Source organism: Alosa sapidissima, chromosome 14 (assembly GCF_018492685.1).
Source record: "Alosa sapidissima isolate fAloSap1 chromosome 14, fAloSap1.pri, whole genome shotgun sequence".
Taxonomy (NCBI): domain Eukaryota; kingdom Metazoa; phylum Chordata; class Actinopteri; order Clupeiformes; family Clupeidae; genus Alosa; species Alosa sapidissima.
Window position 1 is genome coordinate 35255511 of NC_055970.1, and position 22614 is coordinate 35278124.

Consider the following 22614-nt stretch of genomic DNA (forward strand, 5'->3'; position numbering starts at 1 on the left):
AATTTTCATGTTCTTGAAGTGTGTAGGCCTGTAATAGTCCAAGCCAAGTTTAACACATTTTCAATCAACAAACAAACATTTTTCTTCAAGTGCAGTCCATATACAGTATGTCAAGAGTAAATGATACACGATATCAAGAAGATGTTGCGCAACCCAGAATTTCGTAGCAAAACGGTGCGAAACTTTTGAGATTGAACATGCCCCCGTCAGTTCCCCCTTAACGCCCTCTGGTAACGTATGGGTAAATGCCACGTCAGGCACATTGATAGTGCTTAAAGTTTGGCGTTTTTTTATTTACAAAAATAATAATCGCATTTGCAAGGACCGGATCGCGTAAACCATGAACAGGGGGCATTGTCGGGGGTTGCTGGTGCTGACATTGTTCATCGCTTTCGCTGTCTGCACGGAATTTACTTTTGAATTACCTGATAACGAGAAGCAGTGTTTTTACGAAGATCTCGAGAGCGGAGTGAAATTTGACATAGACTTTCAAGTAAGTAGCTTAGCCTCTTATGCAGTTTTCATCTAGAATGTTGGTAATGTCATGCAAACGTCAGGTAGGCTAGTCTAGGTGATAACATGCCTTTTATTCTAGGCCTAACGTTAACTTACAGGCTACTGGAACGACTTAGATGAGCTTGCCTTGAACAGACCATGCAACTACTTTTAGTATAATAAATAACAATGATATGTTGAATGTTATAACCATGTTGAATGTTAAAAAAAGTAATGCTGAATGTTCATGGTGCCCGACTCTCCGGTCATTAGTTGTGTTTCAGGCGGGCGTTTGTCGGGCTCGGCTAGTTGTAAATACAGTGTAGCCTATAGCCATCGTCATAGGTAGTTAGTTTGACAAAATATGGAAGTTGAGTCCTCCAAACCAATTGGGGCACTGTAGCCTATTACAAAAAAGAATATAGACAGAGAATGTCTAATAAGGGGAGAACTTCCACTCTCGGAAAACTTCCGGTTTCTGAACTGGTTGCAGTACCTACTCTGGTTCCACGTGAGGGCGCTCATCCACGAGTGCTGAATGAATGGAGGTCTATGGAGCTGTACATGTACCCCTCAAAATCCACTTTTCTCGGGATATATATTTTTTGGCAAGTAATTAGGGCCCGAGCACCGAAGGGCGCAAGGCCCTATTGTTTTTGTAAGGATTATTATTATTATTATTATTAGGGCCCGAGCACCGAAGGGCGCAAGGCCCTATTGTTTTTGTAAGGATTATTATTATTATTATTATTATTATTATTATTATTATTATTATTATCGAGTATTATTATTGTTATTCTACTTTTTTGCTTTCCTGTTTTTGAGGTGGTTAACATGATCGAAAACTCGTCAACACGTCAGGTGTCACACAAAGCAGCTAGGTAAAAAAGCTTGGCCCCGGGACTCGCTAGCGCCCCCTTACGCCCCCTTAGGTGAAGGGATTTTTGATAACTTATATATTTGATATGATTTTAATATCTCAGCACATAAACAGGAAATGTGTCATAAATCACAGTGCATTGAATGAATGGTCTGAAACTTCTCAGGTTAATAGATATCATGATTATGATGATATCCAGACACCCAATGAGCCTGCCTGACATAGCGCCACCACCTGGCCAAGCAGGAAATGTGCCAGAAATGGACAATGCCTTAAGTGATTGATCTGAAACTTTATAAAATATCGGATATCATTATTGTGATGATATTCACATTCGTAATTCACAGGCCTAGCATAGCGCCACCATCTGGCCAAGCAGGAAATGTGCCAGAAATGTTCTATGCTTTAAATGAATGGTCTGAAACTTCTCAGGTTAATAGATATTATGATTATGATGATATCCAGACACCTAATGAGCCTGCCTGGCATAGCGCCACCACCTGGCCAAGCAGGAACATGTGGCAGAAATTGGCAATGCCTTTATTGATTGATCTGAAAGTTTACAAACATTTTGGATATCATTATTGTGATGATATTCACATGTGTAATTCACATGCCTAGCATAGCGCCACCATCTGGCCAAGCAGGAAATGTGCCAGAAATGTTCAATGCTTTGACTGATTTATCTGAAATTTTACACAAAATTAGATATCATGATGATGAAATTCAAATGTTTTATTAACATGCCTTACATAGCGCCACCAATTGGCAAGATAAGGAATGTGTTTTTTCCACGTCTGTCGGAAATCACCTTCAGATGCATCAGATTAATCAGATTAGCACACACATCAAATATGTACATTTCAGAAGCGCACCACGTCGGTGCTTTGTTGGGTTCCGAAATGTCACGGGTTGCGGCCCGCAGGTGCTCGGGCCCGCCATTGCCGCTTGCGGCTATATTTATTATTATTATTGTTATTCTACTTTTTTGCTTTACTGTGTTTGAGGTGGTTAACATGGTCGAAAACTCTTGAAATTTGGCACACACGTCAGGTGTCACACATCGCAGTTAGGTACAAGAGCTTGACCCCCGGGCGTGGCCCAGGGACTCGCTAGCGCCCCGTCAGGTGACTGATCCCGTTGTTGGCAAATATTTTGAGTTGGTTAACATAATCGAAAAATCTTGAAATTTGGCACACACATCAGGTGTCACACAAAGCAGCTAGGTAAAAAAGCTTGGCCCCGGGTATGGCCCAGAGACTCGCTAGCGCCCCCTTACGCCCCCTTAGATGACTGATCCCGTGGTGGGCATATACTTTCAGCTACACACACCAAATTTGGTAGGTGTCTGTATCTCCCCAAGATGAACGACTTTCGTATGTACAATGCATTAGCCACGCCCAACAGGAAGTGAGGTATTTGGGATTTTGTGCAGACTAATATGTGATGAAATATGTGATGAATCATGATGCCAAAAGAGGTGCTTCCCATGGGTGAAAACGCATGAAATTTGGCGCACACATCAAGTGATACAGTGAATAGACAGGGATACAAGCTTGGCACCGGGCGTTGCCCAGGAACTCCATAGCGCCCCCTTATGTCACTGTGACTTGTGGTTGGCATATAGTTTTAGATACACACACCAAATTTGGTGGGTGTATGTAACTCCCAAAAACAAACAACTTTTGTATTAACATGCCATTAGCCACGCCCACAGGAAGTGAGGTAATTGAGAATTTGTGCGTTGTGGACATGATCAATTTTAACGTACTCGTCCTAGATGGTTGATCCGATTCATGTCAAAGTTGGTATACATGACGCCGAGATGTTCCTGATTCTAAATTGTGAAGCCTTTTTTTGATATGTTGTAATTTGACGAAATGGCGAAATTATGAATTTTAATACCCTTCGACACAAACAGTAAATGTGTCATAATTCATCGTGCATGGCTTGAAATGTTTAAAATTTCAGAGGTCATTGAATACCATGTTAATGATAATATTCACATGCCCATAATGCATGTTTGGCATAGCGCCACCAACTGGCAACAGAAAGAATGACAATTATACTGATGCCATATGATCAATTTGAACATACTCCTCCTAGACGGTTTGTCAGATTAATTTGAAATTTGGCACATATTATGCCAAGATGTCGCTGATGTTAAATTGTGAAGGGATTTTTGATAACTTATATATTTGATATGATTTTAATATCTCACCACATAAACAGGAAATGTGTCAAATCACAGTGCATTGAATGAATGGTCTGAAACTTCTCAGGTTAATAGATATCATGATTATGATGATATCCAGACACCCAATGGGCCTGCCTGACATAGCGCCACCACCTGGCCAAGCAGGAAATGTGCCAGAAATGGACAATACCTTAAGTGATTGATCTGAAACTTTATAAAATATCAGATATCATTATTGTGATGATATTCACATTCGTTATTCACAAGCCTAGCATAGCGCCACCATCTGGCCAAGCAGGAAATGTGCCAGAAATGCTCTATGCTTTGAATAAATGTGCTGAAACTTCTCATTTTAATAGATATTATGATTATGATGATATCCAGACACCCAATGGGCCTGCCTGGCATAGCGCCACCACCTGGTCAAGCAGGAAATGTGCCAGAAATGGGCAATGCCTTAAGTGATTGATCTGAAAGTTTCCAAAAATGTTGGATATCATTATTGTGATGATATTCACATGTGTAATTTTCATGCCTAACATAGCGCCACCATCTGGCCAACCAAAAAGTGTATCAGAAATTGTCTGAAATTTCTCAGGTTAATATATATATTATGATTATGATGACACCCAATGGGCCTGCCTTGCATTGCGCCCCCACCTGGCCAAGCAAGTAAATGTGGCAGAAAATAAAATACAAAAACAAATAGCACACACATCAAATATGTACATTTCACAAACGCACCACGTTGGTGCTTTGTTGGATGACGACATGTTACGGGTTGCGGCCCGCAGGTGCTCGGGCCCGCCATTGCTGCTTGCGGCTATATTTTGAATATTGTATTTGAAAGGAGAGGCAAATAAAAATACACTTGGTGGAGTATTATATTTATATTTTTATTAAAGTCACTTAATTGTTCTAAAAAGCCTTTCAAACCTGTCAATGACATCATTCATTAGCACAATGCTAGCGTGTTATGGGCAAAAACGACCCAACTTGTAAGGAATCAAAAGGGCATAAGTACTCGTTCATTCAACTTTTGACCTATAACCCATGTTGAACTTATACAAACTACAATCAAATCTCAAGATTTCTCAACGACAATCAGGTGAAAGAGACAAATTTAGCCGTCTAGCTCCATTGACTTCCATTCATTTTGCACTCATGGTGATCGCCCCCAGTGGAATTCTGGTGGAACTGCAACCAAAATTCAGTACAATGGGACTTAAAGGAATTATCCGGAGTAAAATGCACTTTAAATCAATTTACGGATGATTGGGAGTACATACGTTGAGTTGACATCAAAATCATGTCATTCAGATGTGTTTTGAGAAAGTTCGATTTTACCGTTTTTAGTCAAAACTCGTTAGCCTGGAAGTGACCAGGGCATGTCATTTCGCCGCTACAAAACGCTATTTTTATACCTCTTCTACAGTTCCAAACAACATTACACTTACGTGGTAGTGAGTAGAGGGTCCCTAAAGCCAAACCGAAGTATCTCGAGGTCTTTATGTGGTCGGATAGAGAGTCCAGAATGAATTTCATCAAGCCAGTACCTTTCCGGAAATGTTGCTGCTGCAGCTGGCATCTTTAGAGGAAAGTCCTGTAGGAGTCGATTGCCGAGTGTGGAGTAACACGCTCTGGAAATTCACAATTTCGTCGCCATTTAAAAAAAAAAAAAAAAAATAGTCCAGTATTTCTTTCGAAATTTAAATGAAGTTGTATGCAACAGCAAACCCTAGCTTACTAACAGGTTGGAAGTACCTTTCCGGAAATGTTGCTGCTGCAGCTGGCATCTTTAGGGGAAAGTCTGTAGGAGTCGATTGCATCACGTCGTTGCACGACATCACGTCACGTTGACATTTCAAAATTCCAACACCTATGGCTACTGAAAAATGTAAGGTTCATTTAGCAAATGTTATTTTGAAGTGTTAAAAAAAATTGTTGTTTTGGAACAGTGGTCCCTAAACTACGGCCCGCCACCTCATTTTGGGTGGCCCCCCAAAACATGTCCGTGGTATATAGCATCTGGCCCGCACGGGAGTACGACATCGTCAAACTATAACCTCCGTAATTTCCCCCATTCATTCTCTATGCCGAGTCTTAACAGTGCACATGTAATACTCTTTTTGTCCACTGGTTGTTTTGGCCCTAGTATATGGACATTTAGTGTGTAAAGTACCAATATTGTCTCAAGTCCCATTCACAGAATAAATGCATGTAGTTACAGGTGTTTTGGGAACACAAAAATAAACATTTACAATGAAAAATTGATTTTAGCGCCCCCTCAGGTGAAACACAACATAGCATTTTACAAGGCATTACTCTGATACTTGAAAGGAACGGAATGGCAATATTTTACTTCACATATTTTAAAAAGAATAAGACATTCCTAACATCTTGAAAATGAAAAGAATGCCAAATATATATCGAATTATGTACTAGAAATTATATTGTAACCATTGACCTCAATAGCCCTTAGCTGGGGATACCCTTTCCATTATTCATTCATTGGTGGCTATGAAGTTCTCAAAGGCCATTTGAATATTAAAAAAAAACAGTTATTTACTATTAATTTAGTCCATTTTAGGCCATTTTAGTCCATAGCCCTGTTGTTTGAGGTCACCGAAAGAATTTGATACAATGTACACCAAATATCGATCTGTCAGCTAAAGCTAACCTATGAAGGCAACAGAAACTGAAAGAGAAACTTCATAGGTTATCTTTAGCTGCTTTGATCAAGATACTTATGGGTTGAAAATGGCTGCAATTCTCCTTTTAGGTAAAATGAGTTTATTGTGAGTGGAAGGGAGAGGAGGCTGGAGAAGTGAGATGATGATGGCTGGAGGAGAGGAGGGGAGGAGAGGAGATGATGATGGCTGGAGGAGGGGAGGAGAGGAGATGATGATGGCTGGAGGAGGGGAGGAGAGGAGATGATGATGGCTGGAGGAGGGGAGGAGAGGAGATGATGGGGGAAGGTTGTAGATAGGACAGGTGGAATAAAAGAGGACATGAGGAGAGGAGCATGAAGTCAGAAGAAGAGGGTTGAGAACTTGATGAACAGGAGTGGAGAGACAAAAACTAGAGCATATAAATAACAGTGCCAAAGATGCATTGATGACATTTACCAGGCATTTCCTGAAAAGGCATGCAGACTCTTCCCTGAAGAAAAGAGGCAGTCTTTCCGGGGCTATTCTACTCCAATGTGCTGCGATGTCTGCTACCTGCGCATACATGGAAATACAGAAAGAATGACAATATTTGACACAATTTCCCATTTTCATTGAGATGGCCACTGTGCGGTCAGCAGGAAAAAGAACATGAACATTTGGTACAACATAGACTAAATAGCAGACCCACTGCTAAAGCCAAACCAGACACTAGCTCTGGTAGCATTCCTGAAGAATCTTAGCCCATTCCTTATAGGGCAATTGTCTTCAGTTTACAAACTGAACATATTTATGGATTTCTTTGGATGGCATGATGCTCTTGGAATTTCCAAATAGTTGACTGAATCTTATTTCCCCCTTCTAATGCCACAGGTTTCCTGAGCCAGAGGAAGCAAAACGGCCTTAGAGCATCACAAAGCCATCATTACGCTTAACTTTACACATGATGATTTGACCATGACCGGAGCTTTCCTTTAAGCTTATAAACAATGTGCAGAAAAGACATATTGATAGACAAAGTTAGACAGATAGTCATACACAGACATGCAGAGAGATAAATACTATAGATAGATACTTACCTCATCTTTGAGAAAGGGAGCTGGCCATCTTTGTCTAATTTCTCTGACAAGGGGCTCAACCTCCACAACCTCTTGACGACGAAGAGTAAAGGTGTGGACTGCATCAGTTGTTGAATGATGGTGGTATGAGTTGGGTCGTTGAGTTGTTGGATGACGGCCCAGTCCAGCCCTGCACACACCCGGGCTTGATCCCGCCAACCCGCAATACCACAAAGTGAGCTAGGGTGGTACCAACCCTTTCATTCGAAAATTCTAAAACAATGATGTTTTTTAATACTTCAAAATAACATTTGATAAATGAACCTTACATTTTTAAGTAGCCATAGGTGTGTAGATTTGAACAACATATGGGGCTTTTAATGCCTGAAATATCCGATTTCGTTTACCACGCTCGGAGTTTAGTGCTGGGCTGGTGGGTGCCTATTTCCAACCTTTCTCACGGCACATCAACGGTTAGACCGAGAATTCTCGTCGCAAATCAAAATTCCACTGGAGCTCCAAGCGGATTTGTATACGCAGCCTTACACAGTGGTGAACTGTAACAAAGTACAAATACTTTGTTACTGTATTTAAGTAAATTTTCCACGTATTTGTATTTTACTTCAGTAGCGTGAGCTTGTAGCCATCTGCATTCAGTAGGCTATTTTCACCAGACCCATGGCTACACTGGACATGCAACTGTGTTCTGTGCCCTGAGCATATGCTTGCCTTTCTCTGTCTATTATCTGCAGCATTAGGGCCTTCTCTCCGATGAGATTGCTAGTCTGCAGAGCAGCGAAGTTACTGGCTATGCCCATGCTTCTGTCACATGTCTGATCATTTGCAGCACAAATGAATGGTAGACTATTATAGAACCGCTGGCCGAAAAAAACTACATATTTTTCAGATTAGGAAATGTTTCTTAATTGTGTGTGATCAAATATAGAGGCATAGCCTACAATTGGGGGGTATGTGAGCGCTCATTCAATGTCTGTGTGCGCAGACCCGGTGGCAGACACAAATTCACGGACGGGCATGGGAGACCGGGTATGGTTGTAACACATTTTTCTTCAGCACCTAAAACTACCATTTCTTTTAAAGCTACAGTTCTGGAACTTTTTGGCAAAGTACCCACATTTGTCTACTACAAGTGGCAACCATTTAAATCTCTTCAACTATATTACAGAATTTGTGAGATTATGACAAATACAGTGTGTACCTTTGTTACAACCTACCCCACTACTGGGGTAGATTGTAACACCTATTGGGGTAGATTGTAACAGGTAAAAAAAAATGCAGAAAAACAATGGAATTCCATTTGATATACTGATTTATTGCATAAACAGGGTACACAGGGTGTGAAAATATATTCACCAACATATTGTTATACCATACAATCCGTTCTTCACATAGAGAATGAAGATCATATTAAAGTTTTAAACTAAATATAAAAACCACAGCGTTTATACTTTTGTGTGTGTATGTATTTGTGTCTCTCATGGAAAGAGAGAGAGGGCTGAACAGTCACACACACAAAGATGAAATTAAATAGACATTAAATGGGTCTACTAGCCCCATTCCACAGGTTTTAACATATTCAAAAATTGTGTTACAACCTACCCCACCACTGTCATCCATTGTTTAGCTAGCTGTATTAGCATGGTGCTTTGACATTAGCAAGAGAGAGCTACACCATTCTTTACTAGAGAAACTATAGTTTGACCTGATGTAACTCATACAACTGTATCTACAATGGTAAAAGCACTAGAAAAAAATAAATCTAAAAAAAAAAAGTTACTTTCTTACCTCAGATGTTGAATTTTTCTCCTTACTCCGGGATAAATGGCACTAACAACTTGAAAATGTCCATGTGTGATCGTTAAGGGAGTCTGAGCAGTCAGAAACTGTCACATGGCTCATATCTTATCCCTGATTGGTGGAATTGGTGATGTTACAACTCCCCCCATGTTACAACCATACCCGGTCTCCCCTACACCTTTCCAGGGGGGGCACTGGAACTTAAATTGATCACGGTAGTTTAAGCTTACACTTGACAAAACATTCCAATATGAAAATGTAGATGCAATTGTTGTAAAATGGTGCAGCTCCTTTAAGAGAGCCCTGTGCGCAGGGATGGAGAGAGAGAAAGCGAGAGGGGATATGTGTGTTAGAACTGAGATGCATGTGGAAAAAGTAGACGTGCTGTTGAGACTGGAGCTAGTTATATTCAAAATAATGCAAAAATAAATCCGCAGATAAAACCAAAATCCTCGTTCATTTGCTAACAACTTTCAGATAGAGTGTTAGGGAGTTAGCCCCGAAGTTACAGATAACTTCGGCCCTGGAGTGGTAAGCTCCCTGTTCTCTGACTAGGTCAGAAGAAAAAAAATGTAAAGGTTAACGCTATCAAACAAACCCAGAAACTACTAGGCATACTTCTACTAACTACGATATGAGATATAGCCTACCTGCGAGCCGATAAGCTGTATTTGTCATCGGATGACAGGGGTTAGTGCAGAAGTGACGTAGACTGCGCCACGTAACCTCCTCTCCATTTAGGTGATGGGCTTACCTAATGTTCCTGATTGATTAGCTACGGAATAATACAGATTTGACCAGTTTTATTTGCTACTTGCTAGATTGACAAACGTATAGGCTAGGCCTACATTTAATAAGTGTTCCCGTCAAATCAATCTATGGGATTGGGGTTGGTTGGAGCAGCCAAGCTCTTTCAGGGCGGCCACAGATGACTTCCAGGACGGGCCTGGCCCCCCAAAGCCCCCCCATGCCGCCGGGACTGTGTGCGCGTCTGCGCAAGTGAAACTGAATCTTATCAGACACATTTCTCAACAACGTTTCTGTTCACTCTGGACCAGCAGAATTGGCATTCCCTTGCCTTGTCTACCCCGTTAAACTTTAGGCTCTCGTGTTTTGCTGAATGATATTTAACTCAGCAGATCACCCTAGATAAGTAAGGGATAATGCCCGACGAGGTGTCCATTATCAGAAATAGACGCCGCGGAGGCGTGAACGGTTGCTACCGCGAAGTCCATTTATTTCTGATAATGGAAGGGCATTATCCCGTTTATACCATGGTCATTTACGAAACAAATAAATATGAAATCAATTATTAATACTAAATGAGTTTTAGAGCTAAAATCGTTAGTTTTATTCAGCTGTCTACAGTTGATTCCATTGTTGCAAAGCCTGCCTCCAGGCTCAACCGTCATCCTAATATCGTTGTTATAGTTACCAATAAGCATTGATATGGAACGGCGATTAAACTCTTTTTACCCGATCTACTTCATAGGTGTAGTAATCACTTTTTAAACGACACCCTTTTCAACCTAGACCATGGTATAACCAGAATTACAGTCTCCAGAATTTTAAGTCAGAATGTAAACTGGGCCACGGATGGTAAGCACAAAAACATTAGCTTAAAACTATCTAGCCTAGTACAACCTAAAACTAGCTTAATTAAAGGAGAAGTTCGGTGTGATATTGACCTAAAGTGTGTTGAAACATGATACCGAGTGTGAACTTTTGTCTCATAGCTCTTCTCGGCTTGTCCCCTGCACTCTGAAATCTGGCGCTAGTTAGCTGATGTTACCAACTGGTTTTCAATGGGGGTGCCTCGGGTATCGGGCTAGCCATGCAAATAAAATCACTGTTTTCTCAAAGTAGGCTCAAAGTAGCTCCACACTTCATTGGTAGACTTCCGAGGGCCCTGACATTTAAAACGAGATATTGAGAACTTTGAAAAAGCACTGGTAGTTTATTTACAAGACGATTTATACAGACAGTACCTTCAGGAAGTTTACCGTTCGCCGCCATCTTCAATTTAGTCACGATAAGGCGAGCGACGAGTACGAATGACCAGGTATGATAAGGGATCAGATTCCAAAAATAATTCCGTGGAAATGCATGGAATCTCCCGAGGGACCCCCATTGAAAACCTGTTTGTAGCATCGGCTAACTAGCGCCAGATTTAAAAAAAAAAATGTCCGTCTTGAGCGACCAGAGCGTCATGGTTCGTGTAGGGTCAATTCATACTGACAAACATTTAAAAACACACACACACACACACACACACACATATATATATATATATATTAATATATAAATTGCACCTGACTACAAGTTGCAGGACCAGCCAAACTATGAAAAAAGTGTGACTTTTAGTCCGGAAAATAGGGTATATAAAATCTACAGCATTTCATCCCTAAGTAACATGCAAATAAAACCGTGTAGGCCTATCCATATCAAAGTTTTCCCCCTATTTTAAAAAAAGTATGTGTGAACTGTATGAATAAAAAAAAAAACGGTTTATGTAAAATATTTTATTTATTTAAAACTTAAAGCAAATGTATAACCCTCTTTTAGAAAGGGACTTTGTATCTTTAAAAAAAAAAAAGTCAGTTTCATCTTACTGATAATATATATATGTCCATGACATGGTGGACATAATAATGCTTTGTCCTTTGAATATTCTATAATCATCTGAAAATAGGTGTGTGAGCTCAGCTAATATATGTTTCTACAACTTGAGTGTCTGGCATTTGGGATAATACATAAAAAATAATTGAAAATTAAGACCAAAATGTTTGGCAAATTGTGATGGCTGAATTACACTCTCCGGTGATATTCATCGGGCAGGGTTTCCGACAAAATTAAATCTCTCCGGTCAAATTGTCCGGTTGAAATTGTCTAATAATCCCGTCCCCCTAACGCAATCTGAATTTGAGAATAAGCCTTAAAATGCAAGCCTATATTAAAGCAATACGTCCTTTGGCTATGTTTTTAAATGTACAGGCTCTACCTTTTGAAAGCTATTAAACAACACGCATAGCCTATGCTGCATTTCAAATACTGTAGGAAACATTTCAAATAGGAAGCGCGCGCTTAAAACGTCCATGTTAAACAACGAACAAATGAGGCGGTTCAAACATGGCCAGGCCCAGGCAGACTAGCCTTAAAAGTTTTTTTAGAGGCCAGACGCGATGATGATGATAAATTGGTAACGTCTGAAGCCTCAGATGTCCGGTCAACTCCACCACCACCAGATAAAAAGCATAAGTGTCGGGCGTAGGGGAGCGCGGGGCACAAAGTAACACTTTTTGGTTATGGCTAAATAATTCTAAAATCATTTGAGTTTCACTAGTTAACAAGCAACATACATATCTCTGTTACACATATGCACTGGAAGTTTGTTTGTAGGAGCTACTGTTCTTTTACAATTCCACCGAGAGTGGCGATAGGTGAAATGTTACAACCTGTGATATGCGGGGTTAGTTGTAACACTCATTCAAAAGGCTGTTTTTAATTAAATGAATTCAATAAATGTATCTGAATGTGTATGATAGAATAGGATCTGACTATTTATGATACATAAGTCATGAACTAACTACAGACGTGTGTCGAAAATTGACTTTATTTTCTATACGGAGAAATAACATGAGAAATATGCGCCAATGGAAGCAAAGAGTATAACCAAGGTCAATCCTGCCAAGAAAAGCCCTCAAACCTGAAAACACATGAGGCAAAATGCAAAACATCACAAAAACTAACTAAACTAGCACTAATACGCGCACATTTTTGTATTGCAACATCATTGTACAGTATGAGTGGCTTAGTTGTAACAGCGCGTTACAACTAACCCCGCTGGGTCACGTTTGTTAACGTAAAGATAAGCTCCTGCTATGAGTTGGCTACATGTTTCAAAACGGTGTTCATTTTTAGCCTACAAGACGGTTATTAAGATGATACAAGATTGGAGTCAGTGAGCTGCACGCACAACTCCGTAATGTAAAGACAAGTAGCCTACCACCTAGACATTTACGTTGATGTCTTCAAAAGGCGTTTTGCTGGAGATCTACGTGGAAACACGTCCATACTGACTGAAAATTTGTGGAACACCGTCTCATAGTAATGTGATTAACTAACCAATAGCAACTAGGGAAAAAGTCCGCGTTACTTTGTGCCCCGCGCTCCCCTATCTGTCGGAATCATGACGTTGGAAGTGGAGTTGCGGGGTTGTGGCCGCTCCAAGACACTGTCATTCTCCGTGTACACTGGACCTGCAACTGTGTTCTGTACCCAAAGCATACAGTAGGCCTATGCTTTCTCTGTCTATGATCTGCACGGTTAGGGCCTCCTCGACGAGGAGATTGCTGGTCCGCGAATAATTTCCGGCACAATTAAACGGTATCATTGAACCGCGGACCGAAAGAAAAATAAACAAAACATTTCCCAGAATAGGAAATATTTCTTAATTTATTGTTATCAAATAAAGAGGCATAGCCTTAGGGGGTAGTGGTGTGAGCGCTCATTCTTGTGTGTGCGCATCTGTGCAAGTTAAACAGTGGAACCACTGGAGATAACGTGGGTAGCAGCAACAAACAACGTAGCCTTTTTAAAACAATGAACGAAGCGGACTCTTGCTGTCCATGAAAACATAGATACTGGCTAGATCTTGTTAGGCATGTTTACGTAAGTTAGGCTAATGAACATGTTGCATTCTATTCAGCTTGATTATGTCATTCTTTAAGCTATAGCCTGTCTCCAGTTTTCCTCAACTTGACTAGGTAATTAAGAAGCGATAATAGGATATTTGACCGGCATATCATCAAAATGTCCGGAAAACGAAACCTCTGCCGGTCACTTTGACCGGCACCATTTTTCCTAGCGGAAACTGTCACCGGGGTGCACCAGATCAGGTTCAACTGCACTACACTCTGGGAGCGCACTACTGTGGCTGCCTGGTAGCTCTAGCTGTTGGCTATAGCAACTCAAGCAAGGTAGAGTCGAACCTGTTTATTTTTCCCGTGCCAACAGTACTCGGTGACCTCGAGAAACAGAGATTTAAAAAAAGTTGCCAGAATTCTCCTTTAACTGTAGCCTACATTACACACATATTCATTTTCAGCAAATCAAACAGCTCCAGAACACCAGACCAATCAGCACCAACTACATTCTTAAAAGTAACTTCATGCAAATATGTCCAAATTATGTCCAAAATTTGTTTTTATTGGCTGTCACATAAAGGTTGCACATTTAATGTGGAAATATAGAAAATACATATTTTGTAAGACAAACTTTTCACAGCACAGCAACTTGTTAGGGAAGGCACTGCCTGCGATTGACCCCTGATGACACCATTTCTGGCCCAGTGACATTTTTGTATAGTTAATTCATAATCTGTGATACTGCTGTTCACACAGCAGTGTATGCCTCAAAGCATGTATACTAATATATATATATATATATTATATTAGTGTATGTGTGCGCATGTATATTAATGTATATTATTGTTGTCAATTCAAGGCTATTAGTCATCATAAGTGAAGAAGAGAGCATTTTCAGAGGAGTTAAGATAGATTCATGAACATCACAATTTCAACTGTTTGTTATACTGAGTAATCACTGCCCCTTATTGTTCTTCTTAAACAGGTGATTGCTGGGGGGAACTATGATGTTGATTGTTTTGTGACCGATCCCATGAACAATGTCCTATACCAGGAAAGAAAGAAACAGTACGATAGTTTCTCACACACCACCACTTCAAAAGGTGTCTACAAAGTGTGCTTCAGCAATGAGTTCTCCACCTTCTCCCATAAAATAGTTTACCTGGACTTCCGGGCAGGAGAAGAACGTCCTTTATTACCTGACATGAACAGGGCAACAGCTCTTACTCAGGTGAGTTTGAACCCTATCAGGTGAGACATAGCTCCTGTTTTTAAAAGTGCCAAGACAATGAAGCAAACAGTAAAAGAAGTTGAGTTATTTTGCTTCTGATATCCTGGCAACGTAATTCTGTGTTGCTTTCCTGCTAGGCCATCCGGAAAAAAAGTTTATAGCCGATACCTTGATACTTGCTACAGCAAGTAAAGTCACTTGCGGCAGGTAGACAGCTAAAGTATAAGATAATTTTTTTCAAATGACAAAGTGTATAATTAATATATATATATAAATTACATACAAACATACACGCACACATATACATATATATATATACCTATATATATATATATACATATTTATATATACATACATACATACATACATACATGTATAAGAGACACAGAAAACGACAAGTAAGACAGCAACGTAACAAAAAAAAGGGGGGGGGGCATCTCCACTGTGTGTGTATGTGTGTGTGTGTGCGTGCGTGCGTGTATCCATCTACAGTATGCACCTATTAGAAAGTTTGGTTATTCTCCTAACTATATGCTCTGGATACAATGTATTCCATATTTAAATACTTCTTATGTGTCTTGAACCATTTCACCAAGTCAAATTACTTGTCTTTTCTTTTTTGTGTGGAAAAGAAAAAATCTTTGCAATAAAATTATTCTGGTTAATGTTGAATTTTGCTCTTGACTAATATGTTTGTTCTGTCTGAAAATGACACTGCCACATGCCTAAAGGTTGTAATACAATGTGGTACTGTAGAAACACAGAACACAGATTGAGGTCTGGACTCTGGCTGGATCACTCTAAAATGTTGATATTGTTTCACCATTTATTTCCCACTTGGAAATGGCTGGATGTTTCAGATCATTGTCTTGCTTAACCCTCAGAACTCTAGCGGCACGCACCCTTGGAAAATGACTAACTTTAACAGATTCACCCTCTTTGTCCGGAGGTGCCGCTGGTGTCTATCGAAAGGGATCATGCTCAGCTAATTGGTTGTTCCAAACCATGAAGTACAACCAATGTTATTGTCATTTTAAAAATATGTATTTTTTTTTTTTACCATGAGCGAAATATGTCAAAGACGTTGCAAAAATATAATAGCGGGGTAAAAAAAAAAATGTTTTGTAACCAGGAAGTAAACTGAAATGACCATAGGACGTTTGTATGGAAGTAATTTCCTGTCCAGGGATGGGTAGATTAACTACATCAGCAACAACGCCATATATACATAGATCGTAATCCACCCACTGACTTGACAACATGACTTTGAGGAGGGATATCTCTCTGACTATAATAGTTGTAGTAAAAATGTATTGTATTTATTTCAGAATATGTGTGTGTATGATTTCAAATAGTAAAAAAGGTTTTGATCTATATATTTGTTTTCTTTGCCAATCATTACCAAAATAAAATAAATAAATGTTTGTGTATATAGTTGGTTAAAATCAAATGACAATACTTTAATCATATTGCCTAGGTTGTGCTAAAAAAAGGATATAAGATAGTATTGCACTTTCTTGAGACCTCTATAAAGTCTTTAAAACATAGTAATGCAAAAACCTGCAAAAAATGGCTGGAGTTAAGGAGATAACGGCTAATATACTGATACGGCTTTATGTTTTTCCCCATTACAGTGTCACAAGGTGGCATATTTCCCAACATTACCTTATCAGTGAGGCTACATTGTTAAATAAGGAAAACTCACTTATATAATTTATATAATAATGACCCACTTTGGATATCGGAGCTTACCGACTGTGCATCTTCAGTTTTAACTTGGCATGAAGGGATGTATTTTGCACCCTGGCGCATTGCATAAAACTCGTTTTCCACCCGGCGCAAAGTTTAACTGGTATTTTGCACATTTATTTTTTAAACCATGCGCCCAGGGGTGTGGCAATTAACAACTTAGGGAGTGACCTGGCGCATTGTCTAAAAATAGCTATTTTACACCTGGTCAGAAGTCTATGGCGAGTTGTTTATAATTGTCAACAGTCATATTGCGGGTGCACAACACACCATCCTTCTATCATCTATGAGCGCACACCAGCGCACGTCCATGCAAAACATTACAAATTGCACAATTACGATGGGAAACATAATTAGAATAAAGATATTACGAAATACTGTACATCTCATGATGAGTAGTTATTCACCATCATTTGCAAATTGGTAATGCTGGTTAAAAGTGATTAGGAGAGAGGCGAGAGACATGAGTTCAAATAATAGACGAGTGCAAATGCATGAAGGCTATGCTAGGTTTTAGTAAAGCATGGTTTAGTGGAATGACTATTCCATACGGTCTTGCAAGCAGCCTCCTTCAAATGCGCCGTTGACTGTCAAAATACCGATGCATTCTTTGACATCGCGCCTTAAAGGGAATGACAGATGTCATCCTCATTGGTTTAAATGATGTTACGCCCCAAACACACCCTCCTAAACGCGCATTCCGTCTGTGATTTTCTGGAACAGTTTGTTATGTTTTTATGGCCTAGGTTTGCCCAGGTTGTTTTTGTTGCCGTTTTTGGAGCCTGGGCTGTCCACAGAGATTGCGCTTTTTTTTTTACAGTGTCAGGACACAGACAGCTAGAGGTTGGTTAGGTGATGTTTGCAGTAAGTGACATAAAATGTGTGGCATCGCTTAGAGCACCTTTAAATTAGTCCAATTTCCAAACCGGCTGAATTTTTGGAAAAGCTTATACTTTATCATGGTCAGCAGTAGAGATATGATGGTAGAGATAGTACAATAAAAACGCCACATTTGAGGTGTGATTGGCTGCATGCGAGTGTAACATTCCTTGAGTAATATTAATGGTATCAAGATAATTGCCCAATCAGCAACGAAATGATGGGATGTGACACTATTTTCAAGATCGAAAGTGGCTGTGGTAAACAGTAGTAGCAATGCCTGCAAACATCAAAAATTGCAGTTGGAAGAATGTGTAAATTAATTTACAGCAAAGGTAGGCCTACATACATCGTTATATTCTGCCCCTTACATCTTCACTCCGACACTGAATATTTTGTTTGCCCAATAATAAACATTTTGGTAACACTTTATAATAACTACACACAATTCATAATTTACTGTATTAAGCCTTTGTTACTTATTAGTTAATGGTTTGTTCATCATTAGTAATTTATTGCTCATACATAATTTATCATCAGTAAAGCATTCGTTCACACAGTTGTAAATGCTTTGTTCATAGTGAATAAGCCTATCCAAAAAATATGTTTGTATGTACATGATTCATACTTAATAAATTATGAAACAACCACATATAAATGAAATCATTTTCCCATTATAAACCAGTTGCAAATTATTACAAAATGCTTTGTTCATCATTTGTAAAGCATTGCTCCTATGTTAATTCTCATAAATAAAGTATTTGTACAGTTCAATTATTTGCTCATAGTAAGTCAGTAGTGTTTCGGCATCCATGTTGGCAACCTCGAGTCGGGGGGCGGATACACAGCTCTACAGTAATTTTAAAGTGATTGCAGTACCAGTTTTGGCCACAATCTTACATATGGTTCCTTTAAAAAAATGATGCAATAATATTTTGATGAAGTAATATTTCCACTTCCACTTCCTAATACTATAACTCATGATTAACTCAGGAGTTACAAGTGGTTAGTTAATGATATTTTGTGAGTTTATGTAAAGTGAGGACTTTCTATGCCTTGCAACACATTTTCAAATGAGTTGTAAAGATTACTTTCATTCATTTAGCAGACAAGTGACGTACACATGTCAATTAAATTAAAGGCAATTGACACAACAGTGAAAACTCGGGAATCGAACCGCCAACTTTTCAGGCTACTGCATGCTAGTTCAGCTCCTTATCCACTACACTACCTTGACCCAGAAGAAAACACCTACAACCATGCAAGAGTTTCTGTTTACTTCTACTACACACTGTTAAGCATTTATTAAACAGCTGTAAACTATTATTAAATGCCGTATTCTTCATTTGTAAAGCATTATTCCTACATTAATTCTCATCTGTAAATCATGTTTACACACAGTTAAAATGGTTTGCTCATAGTAAACACGCATATCTATATTATATTTTTGAACTGACTGTGGTAATGTCACTGGGCAGATGTACTGTAGTCAGAGACTTTCTAATGAGGAGACACAGCATTAAAAAAAATCCTCCATAGAAATGCATGGGGCTAGTTTGTAACGCCGTTGGCTACACATATCCCACCCCCTCCTCGGCAAAATGTCGACATGTGAATACATTGAGCCAATCATGTGGTGTGATGTGAATACATTGAGCCAATCATATGGTGTGTTGTGAAGACATCTTCCTAATCATGTGTTGTGAACTCGCTGCTGGAGCAAGACTGGTGTCGTGAAGCCTTGTGCACGCGCATTTCTGCTGAATAGGATGCCCGATGAGTGCCCAAAAAGCGTTGCTATATGGCCGTCGAGTGGAGGGACTTGCCTAAAAGGACTTTGCTGTAGTGGATAAGGAGCATGTTTACCATGCAGTAACCCATCAAGTTGGGGGTTCAAGCCCTGGCATCAACCAATGTGGCCTTGCCCTTTAATTTCATTGACATGTATTAGCCGCTTTGGATGAAAGTGTCTGCTAAATGAATAATGCAAATGTAAACTTTATAACTCATTTGTAAATTGTTAATCATGAATTATAGTATTAGGAAATGGTTTATAAAATGTGTATCCTCACCCTAATTATTGGTGCATGTTTATGTAACAACTGTTAAAGGGGAACTTGGCAACTATTTCAACGTAATAAACCCGTTTAGAAATCATTTGGATGGTTAAATGACCTGTTCCAGTGAAAATGGTGACTTCCCCCGCTGCGCCTAGCGTCCTCAGACGGACCAACCAACCTTGCAACATTGAGACTACAGTCCCGGAAAGAGAAGTGAGAAACAAGAAACTAGTTTTAAATCATGTTTCTTACCTTGTAATAGTTCTGCCAAACTTATGCTAACCGTTCGCTAGCTTGTAAACAAATCCATGTGCTTTATCGTTACCATTTCCCACAGTTTGAAATAGCATAATGCACAATTTCTCCAGCAGAGGGGGAAATCCTACCAAGTTTCCCTTTAAATAATGGAAATATTACTTCATCAACAAAATATTATTGCATCATTTATTATTATTAAGTATTAACAATAATTTATAAACATATTTTAGATATAGGCTTATTCAGTCCCGGCGTCATGGGGGGGCTTTGGGGGGCCAGGCCCGCCCTGGAAGTCATCTGTGCCTGCCCTGGACGAGCTTGGCTACACCAGCCAACCCCAATCCCATAGATTGATTTTGAACACGTATTAAATGTAGGCCTATATTATACATTTGTCAATCTAGCAAGTAGCAAAATAAACTTGTAAAATCTGTATTATTCCGTTGCTAATCAATAAGGAACATTTGGTAAGTCCATCACCTAAATGGAGAGGAGGTTACGTGGCGCAGTCTACTTCACTTCTGCACTAACCCCTGTCATCCGATGACAAATATGGTTTATCGGCTCGCAGGTAGACTATATATCGTTAGTAGAAGTAGGCCTAGTAGTTTCTGGGTTTGTTTGATAGCGTTAACCTTTACTGTTTTTTCTTCTGACCTAGTCGGAGAACAGGGAGCTTGTTACCACTCCAGGGCCGAAGTTATCCGTAACTTCGGGGCTAACTCCCTAACACTCTATCTGAAAGTGGTTAGCAAATGAACAAGGATTTTGGTTTTATCTGCGGATTTATTTTTGCATTATTTTGAATATGACTAGCTCCAGTCTCAACAGCACGTCTACTTTTCCCACATGCATCTCAGTTCTAACACACATATCCCCTTCTCTCTCTCCATCCCTGCGCACGGGGCTTTCTTAAAGGAGCTGCACCATTTTACAACAATTGCATCTACATTTTCATATTAGAATCTTTTGTCAAGTGTAAGCTTAAACTACCGTGATCAATTTAAGTTCCCGTGCCCCCCCTGGAAAGGTGTAATGCCCGTCCGTGAATTTGTGTCTGCCGCCGGGTCTGGGCTTATTTACTATGAACAAATCATTTATAACTGTACAAATACTTTATTGTAGTCTATTGTCAGTTTGTAAAGTTTAGGTGAAGTAGGAAGTCACGGTGGGAATCCCTAAATCAATGTGATTGAAACCATTGGTCCAGCTTAACCAAAGTTAACGCTATGTCGACGCGGCGCCCGTCACCTTGCTAATGTTGGAAAGGTTTCCCAATTGTGAGTGTCCAGACTATTCACAAAGTGAATTAGTTTGGTTTTAACCAGGCTACACCTGTGCAGCCCTCACAGCACATCAGTGTGCCAAGGCACAGTTTAGGAAGCACTGCATTAGAGGATCATCTTGTCAAACAGTATAGTTAAAAAGTGATTAGACTAATCTATGTGTGTGTGTGTATTTTCAGATGGAATCTGCATGTCTGTCTATCCATGAGATCTTGAAAGTGGTCACAGACTCCCAAACATGGTACCGTCTCCGTGAAGCTCAGGACCGGATAAGGGCTGAGGATCTTCATGAACGCGTATCCTATTGGTCCATCGGGGAGACAGTTTTTTTGTTTGCGGTCAGCATTGGTCAGGTGTTGATGCTCAGAAGCTTCTTCACTGAGAAACGGATCAATGTGAACACCAGCACATAAATATAATATCACCACAGATAAACATTCAACAACCAGATGTTAATTCATATTTGTGTAAACATTAAGCCAAATATTGCAAGATTAAAGATTTTTTTCCTAAATGTGCAGCCTGTGTTTTCTCTTGTAGTGCAGTATTATGGATTATGATTGTGGATTGGATGGATTGTGATCTATGCAGTGATTGTTAAATAATTGGGGGCCAAGCAGCGAAGCTGCGAGGCAACCCATAGTGATTCTATGTGTTCTTATTATTATTATAACGAAACGCTCATTTGCCATTGAACCATACAGTAAAAAGTTGGGAAATTTGGCACATTGATTCGGTATAGTCATATGATTAATTTAACTAAGTTTCATGTCAAGTGCTCTAGCGCCCCCAATGTGTCAGATTTTGCATTACATCTATGCGCTTAAAGTTTCAACCATACAAATTGAGGTATACTTGGAATCCTTGGATGAGGCCGAACTCAACGCACCCCATGACGTCAATTTCCGCCACATTGGATCTTCCGCCATATTGGATTTAATCAAAAACACTTAAAAGGAATCAAAGGTCATAAAGTTTGTCCAATTTTGACGAAACTTGTCGCAGATGATCGTCAGACCATGACTCACAAACGCATTGCTTTTTGGAGCCATATTCAAAACCTGTCGCCTGTCATGACCAATCAAGTTTGGCGGCAAAGCCGCCAAACAGGAAGTGAAGAAATATTTCAGTAAAGCTTTAACGTATCAAAACCAAACTCAGTACATGGGCTCAGGACCCAATAAGGAGGAGGCTCAATAAATGTGATGACTTTTGACCTATATGTGGCGCTATAATTAGCAAAATTACATTTTGGCCTGTAACAGGTAATGTGTTTGAAATTAAAACTTGCTATTGGTGTCTGTTAATGTTAATGTTAATGTACTAGTGGTGTCTGTCTGAGGCCCTAAGGATGACAGATGTGATTTTGTGACATCAACATAATTGAT

General features: G+C 39.6%; 1 protein-coding gene across 1 annotated transcript; it reads left to right on the plus strand.

Annotated features, from left to right (window-relative positions):
* Positions 1-206: 206 nt before the first annotated feature.
* On the plus strand, positions 207-21740 carry tmed3 (transmembrane p24 trafficking protein 3). Its single transcript, XM_042061072.1, has 3 exons — positions 207-493; positions 14749-14994; positions 21406-21740. Exons 1-3 carry the CDS (start codon positions 341-343, stop codon positions 21637-21639), a joined length of 633 nt encoding a protein of 210 aa, XP_041917006.1. The 5' UTR covers positions 207-340; the 3' UTR covers positions 21640-21740.
* Positions 21741-22614: the final 874 nt, after the last annotated feature.

Excerpts from the sequence above, each read along its gene's own strand:
- tmed3 (XM_042061072.1), top strand. The coding sequence starts at position 341 with ATGAACAGGGGGCATTGTCGGGGGTTGCTGGTGCTGACATTGTTCATC. Across the intron at positions 494-14,748 it reads AATTTGACATAGACTTTCAA|GTGATTGCTGGGGGGAACTA; the intron begins GTAAGTAGCTTA and ends CTTCTTAAACAG. Across the intron at positions 14,995-21,405 it reads GGGCAACAGCTCTTACTCAG|ATGGAATCTGCATGTCTGTC; the intron begins GTGAGTTTGAAC and ends GTGTATTTTCAG.